Raw genomic sequence first — 23,360 nt, forward strand, 5'->3', positions numbered from 1 at the left:
AAGGACATTTTACAGTTTTTGGTTATTATCTGAATTATTATAGATAAACGGTAAATCACAATAAGGTTCAGCAAAGTAAGACCTACAAATAAGTCAATATAACCAAATTAGTTAAATAACTATCTCAGGAGTTACTGCCCTTTGTAGCAGTATTTTATAATCTTACAAAATTCTTCTACTCTGAAACTACTGAGACTAGTTTAACCAAACTTGGTCATAACCATTATCCGAGTAATGTGTTAAAAAAAATGTCCCGTGAAACCCGCCTGCCAACCAACATGACCGACATGGCCAAAAATAAAACATAAGGGTAACATTCAGTTTTGGGCTTTTATCTCTGAAACATAATCGTTTAAAGTAGATTTTACACTTGGTAAAAAGTTTAATCTATCTATCCTGGAAATTTAAGACGAATTAAAAAGGCCTTGTTGGGATGCTGTCCCTGAATAAGTAATTTCAAGGACTTTTTGAAGTGTTTAGTTATTATCTTGAATATTATCATAAATAGAGATAAAATGTTAATATTGATAATGTTCAGCAAAGAAGGATATACAAATAAGTTAACAAAATCAAAATGGTCAATTGATTTCATTAGTCAATTTTTTTTTGTTGGTAATTTTTTGTAATATTTTACAACTCTACTCCAAAAACAATTTAGAACTATTTAACCACACTTAGCCACAATCAGCATTAGGGTATCTAATTTAAAAAAAAATGACCCTGTCTGCCGACCAACATAGCAGGTATAGAACATAGTGGGAAATGCATATTTTGACTTATATCTCTAAAATTAAAATTGAAGAATAACGGTTGCAATATTTCATACTTCAATTGTAAATAAAAATATCAGTTGAGCGAAATTGGATCCTTGAAGCCTCTAACTTGATCTGCAATTTTTATCTTAAAAACTATGAAATGAATAATATGAATGATTATTTGTTAGCTTAACTGCTATTGCAATATATATCATTACACCTTTTCTGATTCGTATATTCTTATTACTATATTTTGATGTCGCGTTTTAAACGTCGGTCAGTTTATATGAATGTGTATCATGTGATCTTTTTTTCTTCCTTGATAAAAAAAAAATGGATGATTACACATGATTGTTTGAATATTTTATTTAGGTAAGCATACACAAACTAGATATAATGAATATTTACATACATGTAATGCTTTTAAAGAAATTTGTGACAGGTTGTTCATTCATTATTTATTTTCTACAAAAAGAATGTGTCTCAAATGTATCTCTTAATCTAAAAACGGGTCATAAATACTGTAAACATTTCACTAACTTAAAATAACCAATAATCTAAAGAAAGTTATTTATACACTTATCAATCATATACCTGCAATACCGAGTTTTTTGTTGTTGCTTTTTTTAAAACTAAACCCCATTGATAATAACTTCCACAGATCCAGTGAAACATTAACTTTAAGAAAGTCGGTCAGAAATTATGGTGTGATATATAAGTTATCTATACTCAACTTCGCAAGTACTGCACTTTCTATCATTTAGTTTATGGAGATGTTAAAGAATATGGGTTATAATTTTATGATTTTTTTTATATAAATATACCATTCTGCCTAATAGTGACAACATGTATTATAACACATTTACGTTTGATAACTGAATATTGATATGGGGGTATGATCTACATAACAGATATTTAGAATCAAACATATTTAATGGTCAATTATTATGTTGAATTAAATGAATAGAATATACGTGCACCAAACGATGTCAATGTATACCTTTAAATTATAAGCGATGGTAAAGATTAATTGCTTATACATGTTATATACATGTGTAAGCATAGGTCATATTTAAGATATTGTATATATACTTATCAAAAACAAAAACGACACAAGGCATTGTATTTTCAATATATATTGAATTTGGATACATTATACCAAGGTAAATAAATTCTATCTTTTTAAATTTATATTCCCACACCATCTTTTAAATACGCCATTTGTTTTGTGGCAATTTTTGTAAGTTAAAAAAAAAAAAATCAAAAATCGATATTAAAAGTTCAAACTTTAGACTTGAACATGGCTGCTTAGAAATTAAACTGCCTGTAAATTTGCAGATCATTTCATTCTTAATTCTCATCTTCAAGATTAAATGCCGATTTTGCTAGCATTTATCGCACAATAAATTTGACCCCTGTATTCAAAAAATCTTTCCAATCTTAATCATTTGCATATCTTTTCAACTTTTTTTTTTAAATTGGATAATTTAAATTCCAACATGCTATGTTTCATAATAAATTGGAGTTTAAACTTGTGTATAGTTTCCTTCTGTTTACTAGGATAAGTATAGGCCATTCTTTATTGATTATTTATACAATCATACTGTATTTTAGGTAAGGTAATTTCAGTGATTGATATATCAAAATATATACCTTTTGAGGCAAATATCGCAAACTTCTACCAAGGTTAAATGAGGTATGACGACATCAAACAACGCTCTTTTGGGGAGATGTATAATATTCATAGGTATTTAGTTTTGCTTACGTACAACTTTCCAGATTTGATCAATATGTTTAATATCAGAGACAAAACTGACAACAAGCAATGTTAAAAATATAAAAAAAATATTGATGCGGTGAAAATTGAATTCTGAAGAAGGCATGAATTGATGATATGGATAGTACATAATTGAAGCCTAGATTTAAACTTTAAAAAGTTTCAGGCATATAAATGTTGAATTATGCCGCAAAACCCTTTGTTATGACCTTTCAATAACATAGTAGTTCATATCAACTTTCCATTCTAGGATATATTTTTTTTCGAAACCATAGTTTAATAAGCACAGTCATATCTGCAAAGAGAGTTCCTTTCTGAAATATCATTGTCTATATTTACAGAAATGCAACCTAAATTAGTTATATAAAATTTTTAAGGTCTTACGAAAGCAAGTAAACATTAAAAATAGAACAAATACGTGTAGAACAAGGTACAATGTACTTGACAACAATTGCAACAATTGGAATTTGATAAACAATTATATGTTGTTGTATTTTCAGAGAAACTAATGGCATCTAACTCGAGTATATGTGGCATATGTTCACTTCGCCAAATAACAAAAGTTTGCAAATATTGGTGTCCGGAATGTGAAGAAGGTATTTGTGGCGAGTGTCAAGAACATCATAAATTACTGAAGGCTACAAGATGTCACGCACCAATACCAATTTCTGATTACGAGTCACTACCGTCATTCATAACTGGCATACAACTATCTTGTATCTACCACAATGAAAAGTATCAACAATATTGCGTTAAACATGCGTTACCTATTTGTTTCAAATGCATCAATGATCATCCTAAATGTTACGTCACTACTCTTGAGAAGTTTACCAATAATTTCAAGACCTCTGAGCAATTTCTGGATTAAGAATCAAGACTTGACGACTTATTAGAAAACATCGATAAAATTAAAAAGGACAGACATTCTAATATATCTAACATTGCAGAAGTGAAAACGCGACTTGGTAAAGACATTCGACAGAAAAAAACGGAAATAAACAAACACTTAGACAATCTTGAGAAACAAATCATTGAAGATCTAGAAAAGAAGGAGTATCAAAGTAAGGAGATTATACAAAAAGTGTTAACATCTGTCAAAAAACAAGAAACCATGATAACTGAATGTCAGACCAATTTTTTTAGCATCAAACAATATGCATCTGATTTTCAAACATTTCTTGCAATAACAGAAATTGAGATGAAAGTTACCGAAAATGAACAATATCTGCGGTCATTGAAAGAGGCAAACAGTTTGGAGAAAATTGACCTAGTGTGGAAGGTTGATCCAGCTTGTGAAACTATTTCAAAATTCTTTGGATCAATTGAAATGAGAACTCAAACAAGCAGCCTTGAGTTCATTAGTTCGAAAATTAAGCAAGCACAGATACAAGTAGTGACAACGAAAAAGACTAGTATTAATGATGTGAATTTGATTCTACAGAAGGAGATAACAATAAACGGACAACACATTAAGGGATGTTGTATGTCAAAAGAAGGGGACTTTTTGTTCACAAGTCATTTTTTCCAAAAATCGCTCATCACCATTGCATCAAATGACAAACTCAAACATAAAATGCCTCTAGGTCCTAGTTATGGGTTTGATATAACACTGATTGACGAAACAACTGTTGCCATTACAGATGGTAATTCCGGACAGAATTTCGGTATTGATATCATAGATTTTAAGAATCAACGCAAAATAAAATTCATTAAACTTCCTGGTCGTACATGGGGAATCACGCGAGATCACGATTCGCTGTTTGTCTGTGTACAGGGATTAGGTATATACCAAGTAAATACTTCGGACTATTGTACATTTCACGTGATCAGTTGTAATTTACCGACCTTTTCCTACGTATCTGTATTCTTAGACAAGATATACTACACCCACGATAAAGATCATTGTGTAGTTTGTTTGGATAAAAACGGATCACATGTTTGGACCTTTCAAGATGAACTTATTTTGAATAATCCAAGGGGCATCGCAGTTGATAAAAATGGTAACGTGTATGTTGTTGAATACAACTCGTCTAGTGTAAACATTATATCAAGCGATGGAAAGCATCACAAACAAATATTGACCAGTGATAACGGTCTTTTTATGCCATCTGCTATTTTCCTTGATACAGAGAACAGAAAACTGCTTGTTGCAAATACCAAGAAAACTGCGTTCGTTTACAATATTTCATGAGAACTATTAAAAAATGCACGTTCCAACATTTTTGATGGTGATATCAAAACAAACAGTTCTTAACAATGTTTTGAAATTGAAAGTTGAATAGAGTAAATGTAATGTAAGCTGTTTGTTAAGTTATTTATTCAAAATTGAATTTGAGGGGACATTAATAAAGGCTAAAATAAATATCTGTTTGATACACTATATGTGTTCCATGAACTAGACTTATTAAATTATTTAAAGGGTATACAGCCAGCTGTTTAGATACAGACTACGCAATACAATTTGATAGTTACTTTGATGTACTTATATCAAATTCATTAAAATGCGTTATCATACCCGTGCAAATTGATTCTTTGCAGTAGAATCAAAAGACAAAGATTGTTTTCCTGTCAGTCAAATTTCATTGTTCAATATATTTTTAAAACTTTGCTGAAAGTTAAAATGAGGGAGAAACACTAAACTATTGGTTTCCTGCTGTGCGATGCGTTCAAGTTGATTGATTGATTAATGGATGTTTAACGTCGATTGACAAATATGTTATGCATTTTCAGAACGATGTTGAAGTTAATACCGTCTTATAAAATAACAATATAAAGGGGGAAAAAAATGCTTTGATAGATTATTTGGTGCATTTGGTCTTGAAAGAACAATACACATCGTTTAAAAAAATCACTTTGATATTAAACCTGTGCAAACGAATAAAGCATTGAGAAAACAGTCGTAAAATATTTACAGATTAAATGAAGAAAAATGTTTTCAAGCAGCTTTCTTTTTTTGTATTCTTGGAATGTAGCATACGGTTTTGAAGAGTAGCATTCTTGTTTTTGCTAACGTTCCTGAAGCTGATTGGTGATTTTGAGCATTATTGATGCAGATTGTTGATTTTAAACGCTCCTGACATAGATTGTTTGTGTTGGTTGTTTCTGAATAGTACACTAAGCCAATTGCAGATAGTATTAAGTACACTCAGACAATCTGGGATAGCATGAAGTACAGACATACAATCCAAAATTAAAGTTTTACAGGTAGGAGTTTAGCAAGAAAATTTGAGATCATGGTAATTTTGGCAATCGGAGTTAAACCGTGTCAATAAAAAATAAGAAATAAAATCAAGGTAACTGTTGAAATTAGCAATTGCAAGTATACAAGTATACCAAAAAAATAATTTTGATATCTTCTTATTGAAAACAGATACTTTTGGCATTTAATCAGAAACAAATATTTCTTTTTAAAATACCATGTTTTTTTTAATATTTTGTTGTACAGTGAATTACCACGTCAGAATTAAAAATTAATTTGTCAAGATTTCTTGCACATACATTGATTTTGGGCTGTTTTCAAAACAGGTATTTTTGTAACTTATTGATAAGTGTTACGTACCTACAAACAATTACTGAATATCTGCTATTTTCGCCATATGCACACGTCGTTTTGAGAGTTTTTATCTTGAATTGATAGTGATAAAGTAGATAAAATCGACTTTTGCCATACCTTTTTAACACTTGATTTACTTTCATAAAGACGCACATTGTTCCATACATTGTCGTTGGTCGATGTCAACTCAACGAAATAATTTCTCTGGTTCTGTTCATGTATTAAAACAAATTTTTGGTTTTATGTTTAACATTTTGTTGCTTTTTTCTGCTTTGAAATGACTTACGAAAATTTTGCATGATTGCCAACGAGACAACTATCCACCAGAGACTATGTTACGTAGGTTTAAGCAACTATATGTCATTGTGCGGCATGGTTGATAGTCTTTTCAAGTTATTGATTAAGCATAACAATTCTGGGTTGAAAACTAAAATTAAGTAAAACACATCAACTACAAGAGGAGAACAACGGAACAGAAAAACAACAACACTGAAATGCAACAAAAAGGGTAACATACAAAGAAACGAACTTTTAAAAACAACTGCCATGTTCCTGACTTCAAACAGCAAAATTTCAGACAACATAGGGTTTAATTGCTAGCCGAACATCCAGTTAAGATAGCACTGTTTAAGGTGGTACCTAACACTACAGGGAGATAACTCTGTAAAGTCAGCTAAACGTTTTAATTACGTTGTGTTGTAAAAGGAATATTAAGCTTTTCAATGATCAAAATTGGTGTTTGTCAAATTGCTATATAACCAGTGTAATTTTTCTGACAAAACGGTTGGTTCAAAATTTTTAAAACTTTAAATATTTTTGTTAAAGTGTTAAAGTAAATACTTTGACAAAATTTTATGAAAATTAAACGAGCCAAATTAATTTTAGTGAAAGTGTTAGGTACCACCTTAAGAATACCGCTAAAATTACAGCATTACGTGACAGGAATACAGTACAATTAAACAAAAAAAACACTAGCTTTTAAACTTTACACAACCTTGTAATTTCGATTTCTCAAGTTAACAATCACGCAATTATGTTTTAGAGTGTGTACAAACCATGTTTGTTTGCTGTTAAACAAAACTAAAACAGATCAGCACACTATGTGAATATAGTATAACAAGGGATACAAGGAATGACATGACAGTGAAAACGTTACTAAATATTGACGAACCCATTTAAAGTAACTAATAAAAACATACTTGAACTTTAATGTTCAGTAAAAGTTAAAAATAGACGACATACCATATTCAAAACAACATGGAAGGATACCATTTATAAAGTTTTACACCACTGGGTCGATGCCACTGCTGGTGGACGTTTCGTCCCTGAGGGTATCACCAGCCCAGTAGTCAACATTTCGGTGTTGACATGAATATCAATAATGTGGTCATTTTTATAAACTTCCTGTTTACAAAACTTTGAATTTTTCGAAAAACTAAGGATTTTCTTATCCCAGGCAAAGATTACCTTAGCTGTATTTGGCACAACTTTTTGGAATTTTTTATCCTCAATGCTCTTCAACTTTGTTCTTGTTTGGCTTTATACATATTTTCATAGGAGCGTCCCTGACGAGTCTTATGTAGACGAAACGCGCGTCTGGCGTACTAAATTATCATCCTGGTACCTTTGATAACTATATCCACTAATGGGCCAATGCCAGTGCTGGTGGACGTTTCGTCCCTGAGGGTATCACCAGCTCAGTATTCAACATTTCGGTGTTGACATGAATATCGATAATGTGGTCATTTTTATAAATTTCCTGTTTACAAAACTTTTTTCGAAAAACTAAGGATTTTCGTATCCCAGCCATAGATTACCTTAGCTGTATTTGGCACAACTTTTCTGAATTTTTTATCCTCAATGCTCTTCAACTTTGTACTTGTTTGGCTTTATAAACATGATAAATATTTTGATATGAGGGTCACTGATGAGTCTTATGTAGACGAAACGCGCGTCTGGCGTACTAAAATAATCCTGGTACCTTCGATAACTATTAACACCACTGGGTCGATGCCACTGATGATTGACGTTTCTTCCCCGAGGGTATCACCAGCCCAGTAGTCAACACCTCGGTGTTGACCTGAATATCAATAATGCGGACATTTTTATAAATTCCCTGTTTACAAAACTTTGCATTTTTCGAAAAACTAAGAATTTTCTCATCCCAGGCATAGATTACCTTAGCTTTATTTGATACAACTTTTTGGAATTTCGGAACCTCAATGCTCTTCAACTTTGTACTTGTTTGGCTTTATAAATAGTTTGATATGAGCGTCACTGATGAGTCTTATGTAGACGAAACGTGCATCTGGCGTACTGAATTATAATCCTGGTACCTTGATAATTATTTACACTACTGGGTCGATGCCACTACTGGTGGACGTTTCGTCCCCGAGGGTATCACCAGCCCAGTAGTCAACATTTCGGTGTTGATATGAATATCAATAATGTGGTCATTTTTATAAATTTCCTGTTTACAAAATTTCGAATTTTCGAAAAACTAAGGATTTTCTTATCCCAGGCATATATTACCTTAGCTGTATTTGGCACAAATTTTAAGAATTTGTTATCCTCATTGCTCTTCAACTTTGTACTTGTTTGGCTTTATAAATATTTTGATATGAGCGTCACTGATGAGTCTTATGTAGACGAAATGCGCATCTGGCGTACTGAATTATAATCCTGAAACCTTGATAATTATTTTCACCACTGGGTCGATGCCACTGCTGGTGGACGTTTCGTCCCCGAGGGTATCATCAGCCCAGTAGTCAACATTTCGGTGTTGACATGAATATCCATTATGTGGTAATTTTTATAAATTTCCTGTTTACAAAACATTGAATTTTTAAAAAAACTAAGGATTTTATTATCCCAGGCATAGATAACCTTAGCTGTATTTGGCACAACCTTTTGGAATTTTTTATTTTAAATGCTCTTCAACTTTGTACTTGTTTGGCTATAAATATTTTGATAAGAGCGTCACTGATGAGTCTTATGTAGACGAAACGCGCGTCTGGCGTACTAAATTATAATCCTGGTACCTTTGATACTAGTAGTTATTATTATGAGTATGTAATTCGGTTCGTACTATTTTTGATACGAAATACCTGGTCTAAATGTCAAACACCTACATACACTTACTTAGCACCTGCCGTTTTTGCGAAATTCGAATGTCTTTATGAAAGTTGGTCAAGTTTAATTTGACCGTGATAAAGTATATCAAGTATTTTTTTTTTTACTTTTGTTAAGTAAACTTGACCTACTCTAGCAATGGCTTATATAAGAATGGTCATATCTCCAAAAGATAAGTATTTTGCCTACCATCGTATGAAGCCAAAATATAACAAAACACGTAAACTCATTCTGTAACATGTGTAATAGCAAAACAGATTGCAAACTGAGGAAAATAAAGTGTCCATGGTCAGCTTTGCTCATATTAAACAGAAAAAAAACTATCTTCGAGGTTTACAATTTATATGAAAAAAAATACACAGCCAAAACAAAATACCTGTTGAAAACATACTTTAATATCCAGACAACAATATTACAAAAAGAAAATATATGTTAATAGCCAGACAACAATATTACAAAAAGAAAACATTAAATATTCAGAAACACATAAACTGATATCTTTAACATGTTTAACAGTGAAAAAAACTTAGATTTGTTTCCAAATTCTAAGAATTGTCGAACACAAAAATAGATATCTAACCTGATGACAAACCTTTCAACTTCTGGGTTCTCTACAATCTTTAACTTCGTCCTTTTTTCGGGTTTAAAAAACAACAACATTGGAGCATCGATGATGAGTCTTGAAACTACTAACCAGTAAAAGTCTGAAATAACCTATATCTGTACTCGACTGATTTTTGTCGACCTGTCTGAATTTTACTGAATATTACTTTTCCCACTCTTTATCATACTCGACTGTACTTGACTTTATCTGTAATTTAATAGTCTGAACTATAGCTCGACCAGTCTGACACAGTCTTGACCCATTCTAGACTTGTTCTCGACCCAGTCGATGAGACAACTCTTCACAAGTAACCCAATTGACACGGAATTTAACACTTATAGGTCACAATACGGCCTACAAAATGAGAAAAGTACCTACAGCTAAGTCTTTATTTTGAAATCTTAATATTTGAAACAGATGATTCATTTGTGTTTGATTTGACAATATATACTGAACTGAGTTTATTTTGAGTATTTCGTTTAGCAATAAACAAACACGTTACGATTGACTTCATAACATATGATTGATGTTATCTCCGAGTGTCCTTGATTATTGATGTGTAGTTTGGTGCGAACTATTTTCGATACATACCTACATTCATTAACTTAACACCTGCTGTTTTTGCAATATTCAAACATTATTTATGAAAGTTGGTCATGTTTTTTCACAATTTTTAAGTTAATGAAGTCGACTTTTCCTTCAAGTTTTTATTAAACCTAACTAACTTTATCAAAGGCAAATTCGGCATGGTCATCATTCAGAAAGATAAAATATTTTTCGGACTATCGTTTCATCTCGATTCTGATGAGTCAACGCATAGTTTCATGATATACTCTCAAACAAAGCTGGTTGAAAAAAATAATCTAATAATTCAAACAAATAAGTAAAAGCATCTTTTATCACAAGACATATTACAAACTAAAGAAAGTAAGTGCCATTCTTCAGTATTTTTCATTTTAAGTAGGAAAAATATCTTGAAAATACAATAATGATATAAAAACGAAACAAACATAAGGTGCAAAAATGATTTTTAATGTCAAGCATTCTATAACAATAGTAAATATAGTCATACTATATGATATCAACAGAGTTTTTGATGAAAGTGAAACAACAGGTACAACAATTGACTTGATAGTCGAAACGACAATAATAATAAAAAAAGTCTTTCAAGAAAATTCAAAAATCATACTTGTACCTTACTGTTTAGAGAAGATTACAAATAGGGGAGATACCATACTCGAAACAACATTGAATAATACCATTCTATTACAATTGAGACTATTCTACGATCAGATTATTTTAGATGTGTGTTTCTCTTACATTTAAATTTAAGTCTGTATTTTGGTATCTTGATATTTTAAACAGATGATTCATTTTGTTTAAATTAATAAGAATTCTTTTCAATAGGCAAGAGTTAGTTTGGAATATTTCGTTTAGCAATGAATTTTAAACCCCTTAGAATCGACTTGATAGTGGCCTTGTTTATGAAATTGATATTAGGTTCGTACTATTTTCGATATGAAGCACTTTGTTTTAACGTAATTATATCTTACTGTTACACACCTACATTCACTAACTTAACACCTGCTGTTTTGGCGATATTCAAACATCTTTATAAAAGTTGGTCAACTTGAATTTGACACTGATCAAGTACAGATAAAACAGGTCAATTTGTTCTTAGTTTTGTCTAGTCAACTTGACCTACTATATCAATGGCAAGTAGGACATGGTCATCTCTCCGAAAGAGAAGTATTTTTCCTAATATCGTTTGAAGTCAAAATTAACTCACAACAAACCTTGTCGCGAATAGTAACCAATTATTTCAAACAAATAGGCATTATTTGTATAAATATTACAGCAAAACATATTTCAAACTGAGGAATTGCAGTGCCCATGGTCAGCACTGTTCATATTTTTAAGAAAAAAAACTCATCAAGGTTAACAAGTTATATGAAAAATGACCAAAACAATATTTAGCAAGAAATGATATAAAATGTAGTAACAAAAACAATAATCAATACAGTCAAAACCAAAAAAAACCTGATGAAAACATACATTTACGTTGACTACCAATATTTTGATTTAACTGAAATGATATCGACTAGTGTATAGAAAACTTAGATTGTTTTCCCAAAACCTAAGAATTTTCGACAACATAAAAAGACATCTTACCTTTTTGAAAAAAAAACTTTCATCTTTTGGGTCCTCTAGATTCATACACTTCGTACTTTTTTTCGGATTTTCTAAAGAAATATTATTGGAGCATCGATGAATACTGGTAGTCTTCACACTACAAACCAGTAAAAGTCTGAAAAGGCTTTTACAGTGGTCCTGCACTGGATTGTACTAAATGTTACTTAATATCAATTTACCCAATATTGACCATACTTGATTGTACTGATTTGTACTTGACCCTTATCTTTGCTTTTGAAATAGTCTGAATTAGTACTCGACCAGTCAGAAACAGTCTTAACCCATTATCGACCTGCAGTTGACCTAGTCGTCGAGACAACTCTCCCCAAGTGACCAACACAACATATTATATAGCATATATAGGTCAAAGTATGACCTACACAAATGAGCAAAGAACATACAGCTAAGTTTGTCTTTTAGTATCTGTATATTTGAAACCGATAATTCATTTTGATTTATTTGGCATTTCACAATAAACACATTAAGTATTCAAAAGGCCAGAGTTGATAAAATGTCATTGAAATTCTCTTAAAGTTGGCTTTTTTATAAATATGTTATTCGGTTCGTACTATTTTTTATATGAAATACTAATTATTGCGAAGTGTTACATATCTACATACTCTCACTTTGCACCTGTTCTTTTTACGATATTCGACCGTCTTTATGAAAAATGGTTAAGTTGAAATGACACTGATCAAGTAAATTAAATTGATTTTTTCTTACTTTAGTTAGTAAGCTTAACCTACTCTATCAATGGCAAGTAGGACATGGTGACCTCTCCGAAAGATATGTTTCTTTTTCTTATATCATATAAAGTCAAAATATTATCAAACAGATCCTGTTACGATTAAAAATCAATTAATTCCAACAAATAAAAACATTATGTAATACTTGCAGCAGAAAGTAGAATTACAAAAGTACGGAACTAAAAGGAAAAGTCCCTTTTCAACTATCGATATCAAAAGCTCAAACAAATCAAACGAATGGATCATAACAACTGTAATAATCAGGACTTGGTACATACATTTGTCTTATGTAGAAAACGGTTTTTAAACCATGTTCCAAACTGAGAAAATGGAGTATCAATGGTCAGCATTGTTTATGTTTATCACAAAAATAAGAAAGTAAGAAAAACAACCTAAACAAGATGCAGAAAATAATATTGAATGTTAACAAAAACATAACAATAGTTAACACAGTCGAAACAAAACACCTGATGAAAAAATACATTTACATTATTGCTCAGACAACAAGATTACAACAAGATCATGTTTTTTTTTAGAAATACCTAAAATGACATCGAAAAATGTTTAGAAAACCGATTTTTTTTGCCAAAAAGTAAGATATTTTTTCGACCCAAGAAATAAATACTCTAAGCTGTATTTGACAAATCCTGTTTTCAATGTCTATAACATGTTATTAAAATCATCAACAATTTCAGTATTAAGATTCATAAATAGACACGTACAGGTATTTTATACCATGCATTTTCCAATACAAAATACAATGTGTTTATTTAAACACTAAACTATACAACGTTCCAATAATAAACAAAGCACAAAAGAGTACCGAATGTTACCCGAATTTAGGACGGACGACTAACTAAACAATATACAAACAATGCACACATGCTGTGTATTCAATGTATACAATCATGAAGGAATGTTATTTTAGTTTTTAAGGAGAAACAGTATATAGTACAAACCAAAGTCATTTTAGTTAAGGGCTAAACTTACCCCAACCTTAAACATAACCTTTTCCAAACTAATTTAAAAAAAAACAACACTGAACCTTACAATTGACCCTTTTAAAAGTAAAAAAAATCTAATCAAATTCCAATATTAAAGTATCTAAATCCGTTTAGCAATATATGAACGTCGTGGACTATTAAATTGTTTGTATGAGCTTAAACAAACACAATTTAATCTTATAGCGAGTACACACATTTTCATGTTTTTCATCCTGTTATTTACACCAAGAACTTGAAATTGTTGTTGTTTTGATCCACAAAAATGTCTTTGAATTTTAACAAATCGTCAAAAGGGCAAACGCGGACCACGAACATTATTCCAAAATGAAAGATGATCACATGTATATTTAGGTACATTTAGACAAACAGCGGTTACATCTTATACCCAGATATTCGGGATATCAAGTACAATTGTGCACTCATAAAATTGGGATAATAAAAATAATTAAATACAAACAGAAGAAATATAAGATACTACTAGAAACACGGACTAAAGCTTAGTACACTTTTTAATCGAGGAACAATATCCAATTTCACTTCGAAAATCTAGAGTGATACCATTTACATATAGTCGATCCGGGATAATACTAAGTATACCATGATAGTAAAGAAGTATTAACAGTTCACTCAGAAAAATCAGAGTATAATGTTATAAAATTCAGAGAATTTCATTCAGGCGTATTATCATGTATTTTTTCAGACATGGACTTTTGATAATAAGTGCACTCAGACAAAAGAGCAAGAAAAAGTACACTCACAAAAAGGTATTGATGTTTTGATATCTTTTTATCTACAACAGATGTTTTATTTGTTAGTTTATTGTATTTATTCATTAACAAATATTCTATGCGAAAGGTCATGGTCTGTTTTGAGAGTATTTCCACGGGTAGTGAATTAACAAGTTATAATTTATTATGTCAGAAAAATGCGTCGCGCATACAGTTCGTGCTGTTTCTAATTTGTAATGTAATGCTAATTTGTATATACCTACATACACTTACTGAACATCTGCCATTTTTGTAGTATTAACACTGCTATCTGAAAGTTTCTAAATTTGAATTACACACCGGTTAAGTAGATCAAATTGCCGTTTCAGTCGTTTTTTAATCAACTAGCTTTCTATGACGTACGTTGTTGCTTCTGACATTGTCTGAAGTCGATTATATGTCAAGGTCGATTCCCGGTTTAACGAAATGATCCTACTGATTTTGTTTATGTATTAGAACATGATGCTTCATTTTTTCTACTTTGATATGAAATAAGACAATGTAATTGTTGCATGATTTTCGATGGGAGAAATATCTGCCCGACACTTAGTTACTTGAATAATAGCAACTATATATATTTGGTGTTGTTCATTTGACTTGACACGGACTTATAACTCTTGTCATTATGTTATTGTGCTATGGTTAATTTGTGTACTATTGTCCTTCATTTTTACTTTTGTGCTTTTTCTAAATGCCCTTGGTGTTTCTTTTTTTACATGTTTTTTGTTATTTAGTGTTTAAGATTATAGCACAATATAATCTGTTGTACTCCTATTTTGCAATTTCTACTCATTATGTCGGTTTGTTTTATTCACACATGATTGTCAAAATAATGGATTTTAATGCGACGTCTATAAAAGTGAGAGATTTTTCTAGCTTAAAAACCAGGTTTAATCCATCAGTTTCTGCATAAGAAAATGCCTGTATGAAGACAGTTCTTATGCATTCGTTTCATTTGGTTGAGCCTTTTTTTTTTGCCATTTGATTAGAGACTTATCGTTTTGAATATTCCTCAGAGTTGGGTATATGTGTTAGTTTACTCTTTACGGTACAGCTTTCATCATTCAGCAATGAGAAACACCTATATATAGAGAATAATACATGGCAAAATCCGTATCATATGTCCTATCATCCCGAGACATCAATATCAGCCCGAGGGCCTTTAGGCCCGATGGATGATATTGGTCTAGGGTGATACGGCATGTGATACGGATTTTGCCATGTATTATACGCTTTATCATATATTTCTTAACAGAAGAGTGTTATAGTATATGAACTGTTTTCTGATCCATAGCACTGGGTTACCTTCAGTTCTGCTTTTGTCTTGTTTCAAAGCTTTAAAATAACTGCTCAATTATTTATACGAAGCACCTAGGTTACCTTACAATCTGTTGTTTTGAAAATATTTTGTTTATTATTGTATATATTTAAGTGTTTTGTATTTTTTATAGTTGCATTGAGTGTGCCAAAAAATATGTTGTAAAAACTTGATGTTCGTGACGTCACATACAATATGAAAACTTGATATATGACGTTACATACCAAACAATGACATCATTCCAAAAAATACGTAAAGGCCCTCGGGCTGATATTGATGTCTCGGGATGATACGACATATGATACGGATTTTGCCATGTATTATTCTCTATATATTACATAACAAGATATCAGAAACTCCGATTTGACGCAATGTTAAACAATTGAATTGTGAAACCAAGAAGTCATATCGTATATTTGTCAAGAAAACATATAAATTATGATACACAGCAACAAACTTCGGAGTTACACAAGTCATATATATTGGGGCGGGATTTAAAACTTTTCTCAGCGCTTATCAGTTGATTAAAAACACAGACATTACTCAACAAGAAACTTTAAAATTAATTGGAAAAGTACTTAGATTAATTGCATGGTTCACACATGTAGTTAGCCACAGACCACAATTAATTCCTCTATAAGTTCCTTAAAACTTTTGTGTCTTATAACAACATTGCACCATGTATGTTTGTCAAATCTTGTTTGTGTGTAATGTATAATACTAGTCAAAAAATATATCTAAAATTCAGAAATATTGAATTAATCCCTCATACAAATTAAGTCAATACACATCCATACCCCTATTGACAAGTCAAGAAATACTTCGATAAAGGTAACAGAAGTATACCGTTGTTCGAAAATTGTAAATATTACCTTTTTGCTAATCACTCTCACTATCAATATCAATGTCAGCTGAAATACAACATCCGATAATTTGTTTTCCATATTCTTTCGTTTCCATCCTATAAAATCTACGAAAATATAAGAAAGGCAAAGAAAAAAAAGAAAGAAAAATACGCTTCAATTCAAACTATTTACGTGGACAACATAAGGTTGGGTCAATAATTGTTGTCTAAGGCCTGTTCATAGCACTGACATATAAGGTGTAGAATACTAAACAAATTCATTTTGTGTGCAATTTATGTAGCTAATACAAAGATAAAAGATTGGAATGTATAAAACACGACAAAGTCTACGTCGATGAATATTTCGACTTTAAATGTCTCTCCCGGAATAGTCGATGCCAAAATAAATCAGATTTCAAAATTGTATTCAAGAAATGAAGACTATATACAAAACAAAAGTAAAAGATATCCACCCAAAGTCGTTTAACTAGGGTTGGAGATAATCTGTCCAATACTTCTCTCTCTGTAGATACTTATATAAAGGAATATAAAACTTCATTCTTACGAACTTATGTGTTGAATTTACTAAATAGCATCACCTGGTTGTTGGCGGCAGGTAGAAATCCACACCACCGTTCTTTGTGCAAGCACATTAAGTTAACCTTTTATATACTTCATATCATAATTAATTTTAACAAGATTTGTACCTTTTTCACCAAATTTACTATACGTTTAAAAAGACTACTGGAATAACGTGACATAGCTTTTTGCAGATTTACTTTTTATATTTAGTCATCAAACAAACCTTATTGTTTATAAGATGGACTACAGACAATTTGAAAGTAAAACCTTCCTGACATTATATCGTTGCGTTAAAGTACAAGGTTCTCTGCATTTAATTTGTTTTGCGATATAGAAGAGATATTGTAATGATGCCCCTTTGTAATCTTTTTATATATTACAGACATTAAATATGTTTATGTTTTGGGGTTAAAAATCACAATGAAATTTATTGCACAAGAGCAGGATTTCATTTAAGAATATCGCATCTGCTTCCTCTAGAGAAAGTTTTACGGCTTCCCTTTTCCTTTATTTTTGAAACAGAGATTTCAATATGTTTTTTTATACATTTGATCACAATGATATCTTTTCAAAGCCTAGGGTTTGTTATACCAATTCCATTCGTTTGCTGTTAAAGCTGTGATTAAATGCTCCCTTTTATGTTTACTGAGAGTGAACTACGTTGGTTTTTGCATTGAATAGCTATAACAGTGTTCGGAAAATCTGAGGTTCCTGCAGAGTGCAAGTGCTCCTTGAATGTTGCTACTTAGAAATGGACAGTTCACAATTAGAAAGCTAAAATCATCTGTTTTTGGTCGTTAAGTTTTGTTTTCATCCGACCATCAAAGTCAACTTCTAGATGTCATTTAAGATATGAAGTCGACTTAAATGTATCTGATGTTTAACAATGATTCATGTTGTTTGTTTTTGTACTTAAGCTAGACAAATTAAAATTTACCCGAAGGCCAGTGTTTGTGTTGTGACTATTTCATGTACTTGGCTGTAAATTTGTTTGAATCGACTTGATAAAATGCCAAGAAAAATGCCTTGACATACTTTTCATGAGGGATTACTCATAGATTTGTAGTTTTTTCTGTTATTTTTCTATACAAAATGCTGGTCTTATTATTATCACTGATAAAAGTCTCACACCTTTATACACTAACTAAACCCCTGCTGTTTTCACAAATTTCACACATCTTCCAGAAAGTTAACATTGATAATAACGATTACCTAAATTTCAGAAAAAAATGTGTTGGTTTGCTTTTGAGAGGGGGTTTAGCTAGCCGCAAAACCAGTTTCAACCCACCATTGTTTGTTAAAATGTCCTGCACCAAAACAGGAACATAGCAGTTGTTATCTTATTGTTCGTTACTGTGTGTTCTGAATTGTCCGTTTGGCTTTTTGTTTCACTTAGCAGTGTTTCTGTTGTTTCGTTTTTTCTTCTTCTTATAATTGATGTGTTTACTTCAGTTTTAGTTTGTAACCCTGATTTGTTATCTCACAATCAATGTATGACTTTCGAACAGCAATATACTACTGTTGCCTTTATTTGATAATTCATTACTACTTTTGAACATATGTTCAGATAACTAAATAGTAATACTATGTTTCATTAGTAACTAAGTACATATATTTCAAAAAATTGAAAAGAAATGTGTAATGATAGTAAGGGGAAATAATTCGTTTACTAAGAAAATCAGAAGTGATTTGTCTAACACAGATACACTCAGACTTGCTAACACCTGTAGAATTATACGTTCAGGATATTTACACGTGTACCAAGTTTATTAAAGCAATTAACAATGATATCATGCATGTGCATTCAGACAATCAAGGGTAATATTAAGTATAAATGTACACTTAAACAATCAGGAGGAAATAACTGGTACACAAGACAATCATGAATGATGCCATTAAAGAATGTTGGTATGATTGCCAATGACATGATTGAGACTCCATTCCATTCAGGTTCGTATAAAATGTATGAAAGCACTTATTGTTTAATATTAATATTATAAATTTTGATATTAAGTGCACTCAGAGAATAATACTAACAAAAAGGGATTGATGTCTTGATATCTTCTTATCTACAACAGATGTTTTATTTGTTAGTTTTTTGTATTTATTCATTAACAAATATTCTATGCGAAAGGTGATGGTTTGTTTTGAGAGTATTTTGACGGGCAGTGAATTAACAATTTTATAATTTATTATGTCAGAGTTCGTGTTATTTATGGTTTATAATGTAATGCTAAGTTTTATACACTTCATACAAAAAAATACACCTGTATAATCATAAGTTAGACCTGTTTAATTATATGGATGCGAAACATGGAAACTTACATACATTGAAGAAAATTGAATTGAAAAGAACTAGAGGAAGGTAAAAAAAAACTACATGGAGAAGAACAACAGAAAGAGAAAGGTACAAACAGGGATGGACAAGTTGGAACGTGTCCAGAACAGCGGCGAAAGATAGACAAGGATGGAAAAGCAGCGTGAAGGCCTTATTCAATACTTTTGGCGCGGAGAGAATTAGGGTATGGGAAAGGTTATTTGTATGATAGTTGGCTAATTGCAGGAAAAAGATATCATAATGTCGACCCTCAGTAATTTTCTTATATATCAAAGACATGACAATATGTTTGCTTCAGTTGTTAAAAATCACAATGAAGTTCTTTGCACAAGGTCAGAGTTTCATATAGGTATATTGCAACTTATTCCTCTAGAGAAACTATTACCTCTGTCCTTAGTAAATTTGAAACAACGATTTAAAAAAAAGATAATGTTTAATCACAATGACATCATTGCAAAGCCTAATTTTTACCAATTCCATCCGTTTTCTATTAAAGCTGTGATTAATTGCGCCCTATAATTATGACTTTATGTTATCAGAGATGGCATTACGTTAGTTTTTCAATGAAAAGCTGAAACATTGTTCTCAAAAAATGAGGTTTCTTCACATTATCACTCATTTTTCCTAGAGATAAGAAAAAGTCAACCCAATTTAGATTTTTCCTTGTTTTGTCTATTTTTTGCATGAAATCAGAAAAAAATATTTTGCAAAAGCTCATAGTTTCTAATGCAAGTATTGTCTCTGTTTCGAATCGGGATGTGATTACTTTTGTTAACTGTTATTTTTCTATTCAAAACAGAGATTTCTTTATGTTTGTTCGTGTATTTGATCAAAAGAAATACCTTGTATAAGCTTAAGATATCTTATAAAAATATTGACTCTGTTTTCTTGACAGATGTGATGAAGTGTGCCCCGTGTTATTTTTCTTATTTAAAACGGTGATTCTTTGTTTTTTTTGTATTAATTCTTAGAAATAAATTTGACCCGAATGCCAGGTTTTGTGTTGAGACTATTTGGCTGTGAATTTGTTTGAATCGTTTGATAAAATGCCATAAAATATGCCTTGACATGCATTTCTGGAGGGATTACTCATATATATGTAGTTCGTTCTGTGTTTTTTTTTACCAAATGCCGGTCTTATTATTATAACTGCTAAATGTCTCACACCTTTATACATGTCATACACTCACTGAACCCCTGCTGTTTTCACAATTTTCACACATCTTTCAGAAAGTTGACATTGATTATGACGTTAACCATATACATTTGTATTTTAGGAAAATTGTGTCGGTATGTTTTTGAGCGGAATGTTTGGCGAGCCTCAAAACCAGTTTCAACCCATTACTGTTTGTTAAAATGTCCTGTACCAAGACAGGAAAATGGCGGATGCTATATTTTAGCTTGTTACTGTAGGTTTGATATTTTTTGTTCCGTTATTTTCCTTTTATAGTAGATGTGTTTATCTCAGTCTTATGTTATAACCCGGCTTTGTTTTATCTCAATTATTTATGTCTTTCGTATAGCTGTATGCTACTGTTGCCTTTTTTTATACTTCATTACTTCTTTTGAAAATATGTTTTGCATGTGTTGCTATGGAAAGATACACATTTTTCGCTGGTTCAAACAGTTTTACATAGTATAATATACATTTGTATACTAGCAATCTACTTTATGATACACCTGATATGTATCAGCATAATAGTAAATTTTTCTAAACTAATTTTACTTATATCGTTTATATTTTGTTTCAGTCATCATTTGAATACAGAAGAAAGTGGTTGTATCTTTATGAGGCATTTTAGATACATGTATTACATAATGCTTGCAATAAAATAAAAAATCGTGTCAACAGTTCCTTATTTATAAGAAATAAAAACTATATCAACTGTTTTCGATAACTTAATTCTAATATGTAATACTATGTTTCATTTGTAACTTAGTACACATACTTGAAATAGCAAAAACAATTTTTTAGTTATCATTAAAGTTCGAACGTTCAAAAAAGTGAATTATGTTTTTGGAGTATACAATTTTCAACAAATAAGACGGGAAACAACAATAATCATAGCAGTAAAAAAGTACCAGACAACAAATAAATGAAGATTACCAGTTAAATCACAACTGCAAGCATTTGGAAAATACATTTATTGTTTTAAAAGAGTTCTATTGGGAATGATATCAAGTGCACTAAGATAATTAGGGGAAATCATTTTGTATACTAATACAATCACAAGTGATTCATTTTACACAGAGACAAACTGACATGATAACACGTATCAGTCAGGATATTTACATGTGCACCAAGTTTATTAAATCAATTAACAATGATAGCATGTGCATTCAAACTAGATAATATTGAGTATAAATGTACACTCAAACAATCAGGAGGAAATAACTGGAACACAAGACAATCATGAATGATACCATTAAAGAATGTTAGTATGATTGTCAATGACATGCACGAGACACCTTTCCATTAAGGTTCGTATAAATTGTATGAAAGCAGTTATTGGCAACCGGCTGTCGGGTTTAAAAAAAAACGTCATACCGTATGGATGGTCTGGTCGGTTATAACAATTAAAAAAACAGAAAAGACGCACTCCAAGAAAAATTCAAAGCGGAAAGCCTTTTATCAAATGACAAAATTAAAAGCTCCAACACACCAGACGAAAACAAACAACTGTAATAGTTTGCCTTCGGAGAGGGCCTAACATTAACAATGTAAGTGAGAAAACTAACAAAACGATAAACAGATATGACAAATGTAAACAATGACAATCAGAAATCATTTAACACCTGTGTGCATCTCTAATGCTATGTCTAGACTATATCTTGGATACTACAGCATTCACAAAAGTAAACAAACATTAAAAGATAAACAATCAACAACAAATTTCAGCTAAAGTCTGACATCTATTGCAATAACTGTAATTTAAATGGATATTTTCATAGCATTAATCTCGTCCTTGCTATTTAATTTATTTTAATCATCGACTTTTGAAATCCTTTAATAAATTATCAAAAAGTGGTCAAGGATAGTTTGGATATTTCTACTAAATAAACAAAATATATGAAGAAAATAATGCAAAAAATACATTGATGTAACAAATAACTGACTGAAAAAGACAAATTCAAGGCTCACAATACAGGGTTAAACATAAATACAGTATTGAATGTGCAGGTTGGTTTAGAAAATAGCATTTAAAAGTTATATAGATGATTAGAAAATAATGTAATAAAAATCAACTAATTCAAAATATACTTTGATAACGACAAGACTATAATAGATTGTCAATTACTTTATTCCTAATTTTTCAAATTAAATTGGAAAATTCTTCAATTATGTTAAAAAAAAATGATGTCGACAAATTTATAATAAATAAAAACAGTTACAAGAATTGACATATCATAGTAGTTTACACTCTTATTGCGTACATACCTTGGTTTATCAAAAGAAATGAATGAAAAAAGAGGAAATAACACAGCTTTAAGATCCTGACTTGTAATACTCGTATAGTTATATTTTAAATGTCTAAACGTTCAGTTTTCTGTGTCACTTATTAAAACTATTTTGTTTTCGTCTCATATCTTAACCATATAGTTTCATTTTTGTAATGCTAAAATTTCTGATATTGAATAGAGGTGCCAATTTGTTTGATGCTAAATGCATCTTGCAATAAACAAGGGTTTGTTCTCAGATAATTACACTAAAATATGAATTTCCCTGTAACAATAGACTGTACAAAA

General features: G+C 30.9%; 1 protein-coding gene across 1 annotated transcript; it reads left to right on the forward strand.

Annotated features, from left to right (window-relative positions):
* The first annotated feature begins 1,080 nt into the window (after window positions 1–1,080).
* LOC134701318 (uncharacterized) lies at window positions 1,081–4,862 on the forward strand. The gene is made up of 2 exons (XM_063562453.1): window positions 1,081–1,127; window positions 3,033–4,862. Exon 2 carries the CDS (start codon window positions 3,644–3,646, stop codon window positions 4,721–4,723), a length of 1,080 nt encoding a protein of 359 aa, XP_063418523.1. The 5' UTR covers window positions 1,081–1,127; window positions 3,033–3,643; the 3' UTR covers window positions 4,724–4,862.
* The last annotated feature ends 18,498 nt before the right edge of the window (window positions 4,863–23,360 follow it).

The sequence above is a fragment of the Mytilus trossulus genome, unplaced genomic scaffold (genome assembly GCF_036588685.1).
Source record: "Mytilus trossulus isolate FHL-02 unplaced genomic scaffold, PNRI_Mtr1.1.1.hap1 h1tg000234l__unscaffolded, whole genome shotgun sequence".
NCBI classification, from domain to species: Eukaryota; Metazoa; Mollusca; class Bivalvia; order Mytilida; family Mytilidae; genus Mytilus; species Mytilus trossulus.

Bases quoted from the DNA above. Each gene is read 5' to 3' on its own strand.
- LOC134701318 (XM_063562453.1), top strand. From the start codon at position 3,644: ATGATAACTGAATGTCAGACCAATTTTTTTAGCATCAAACAATATGCA.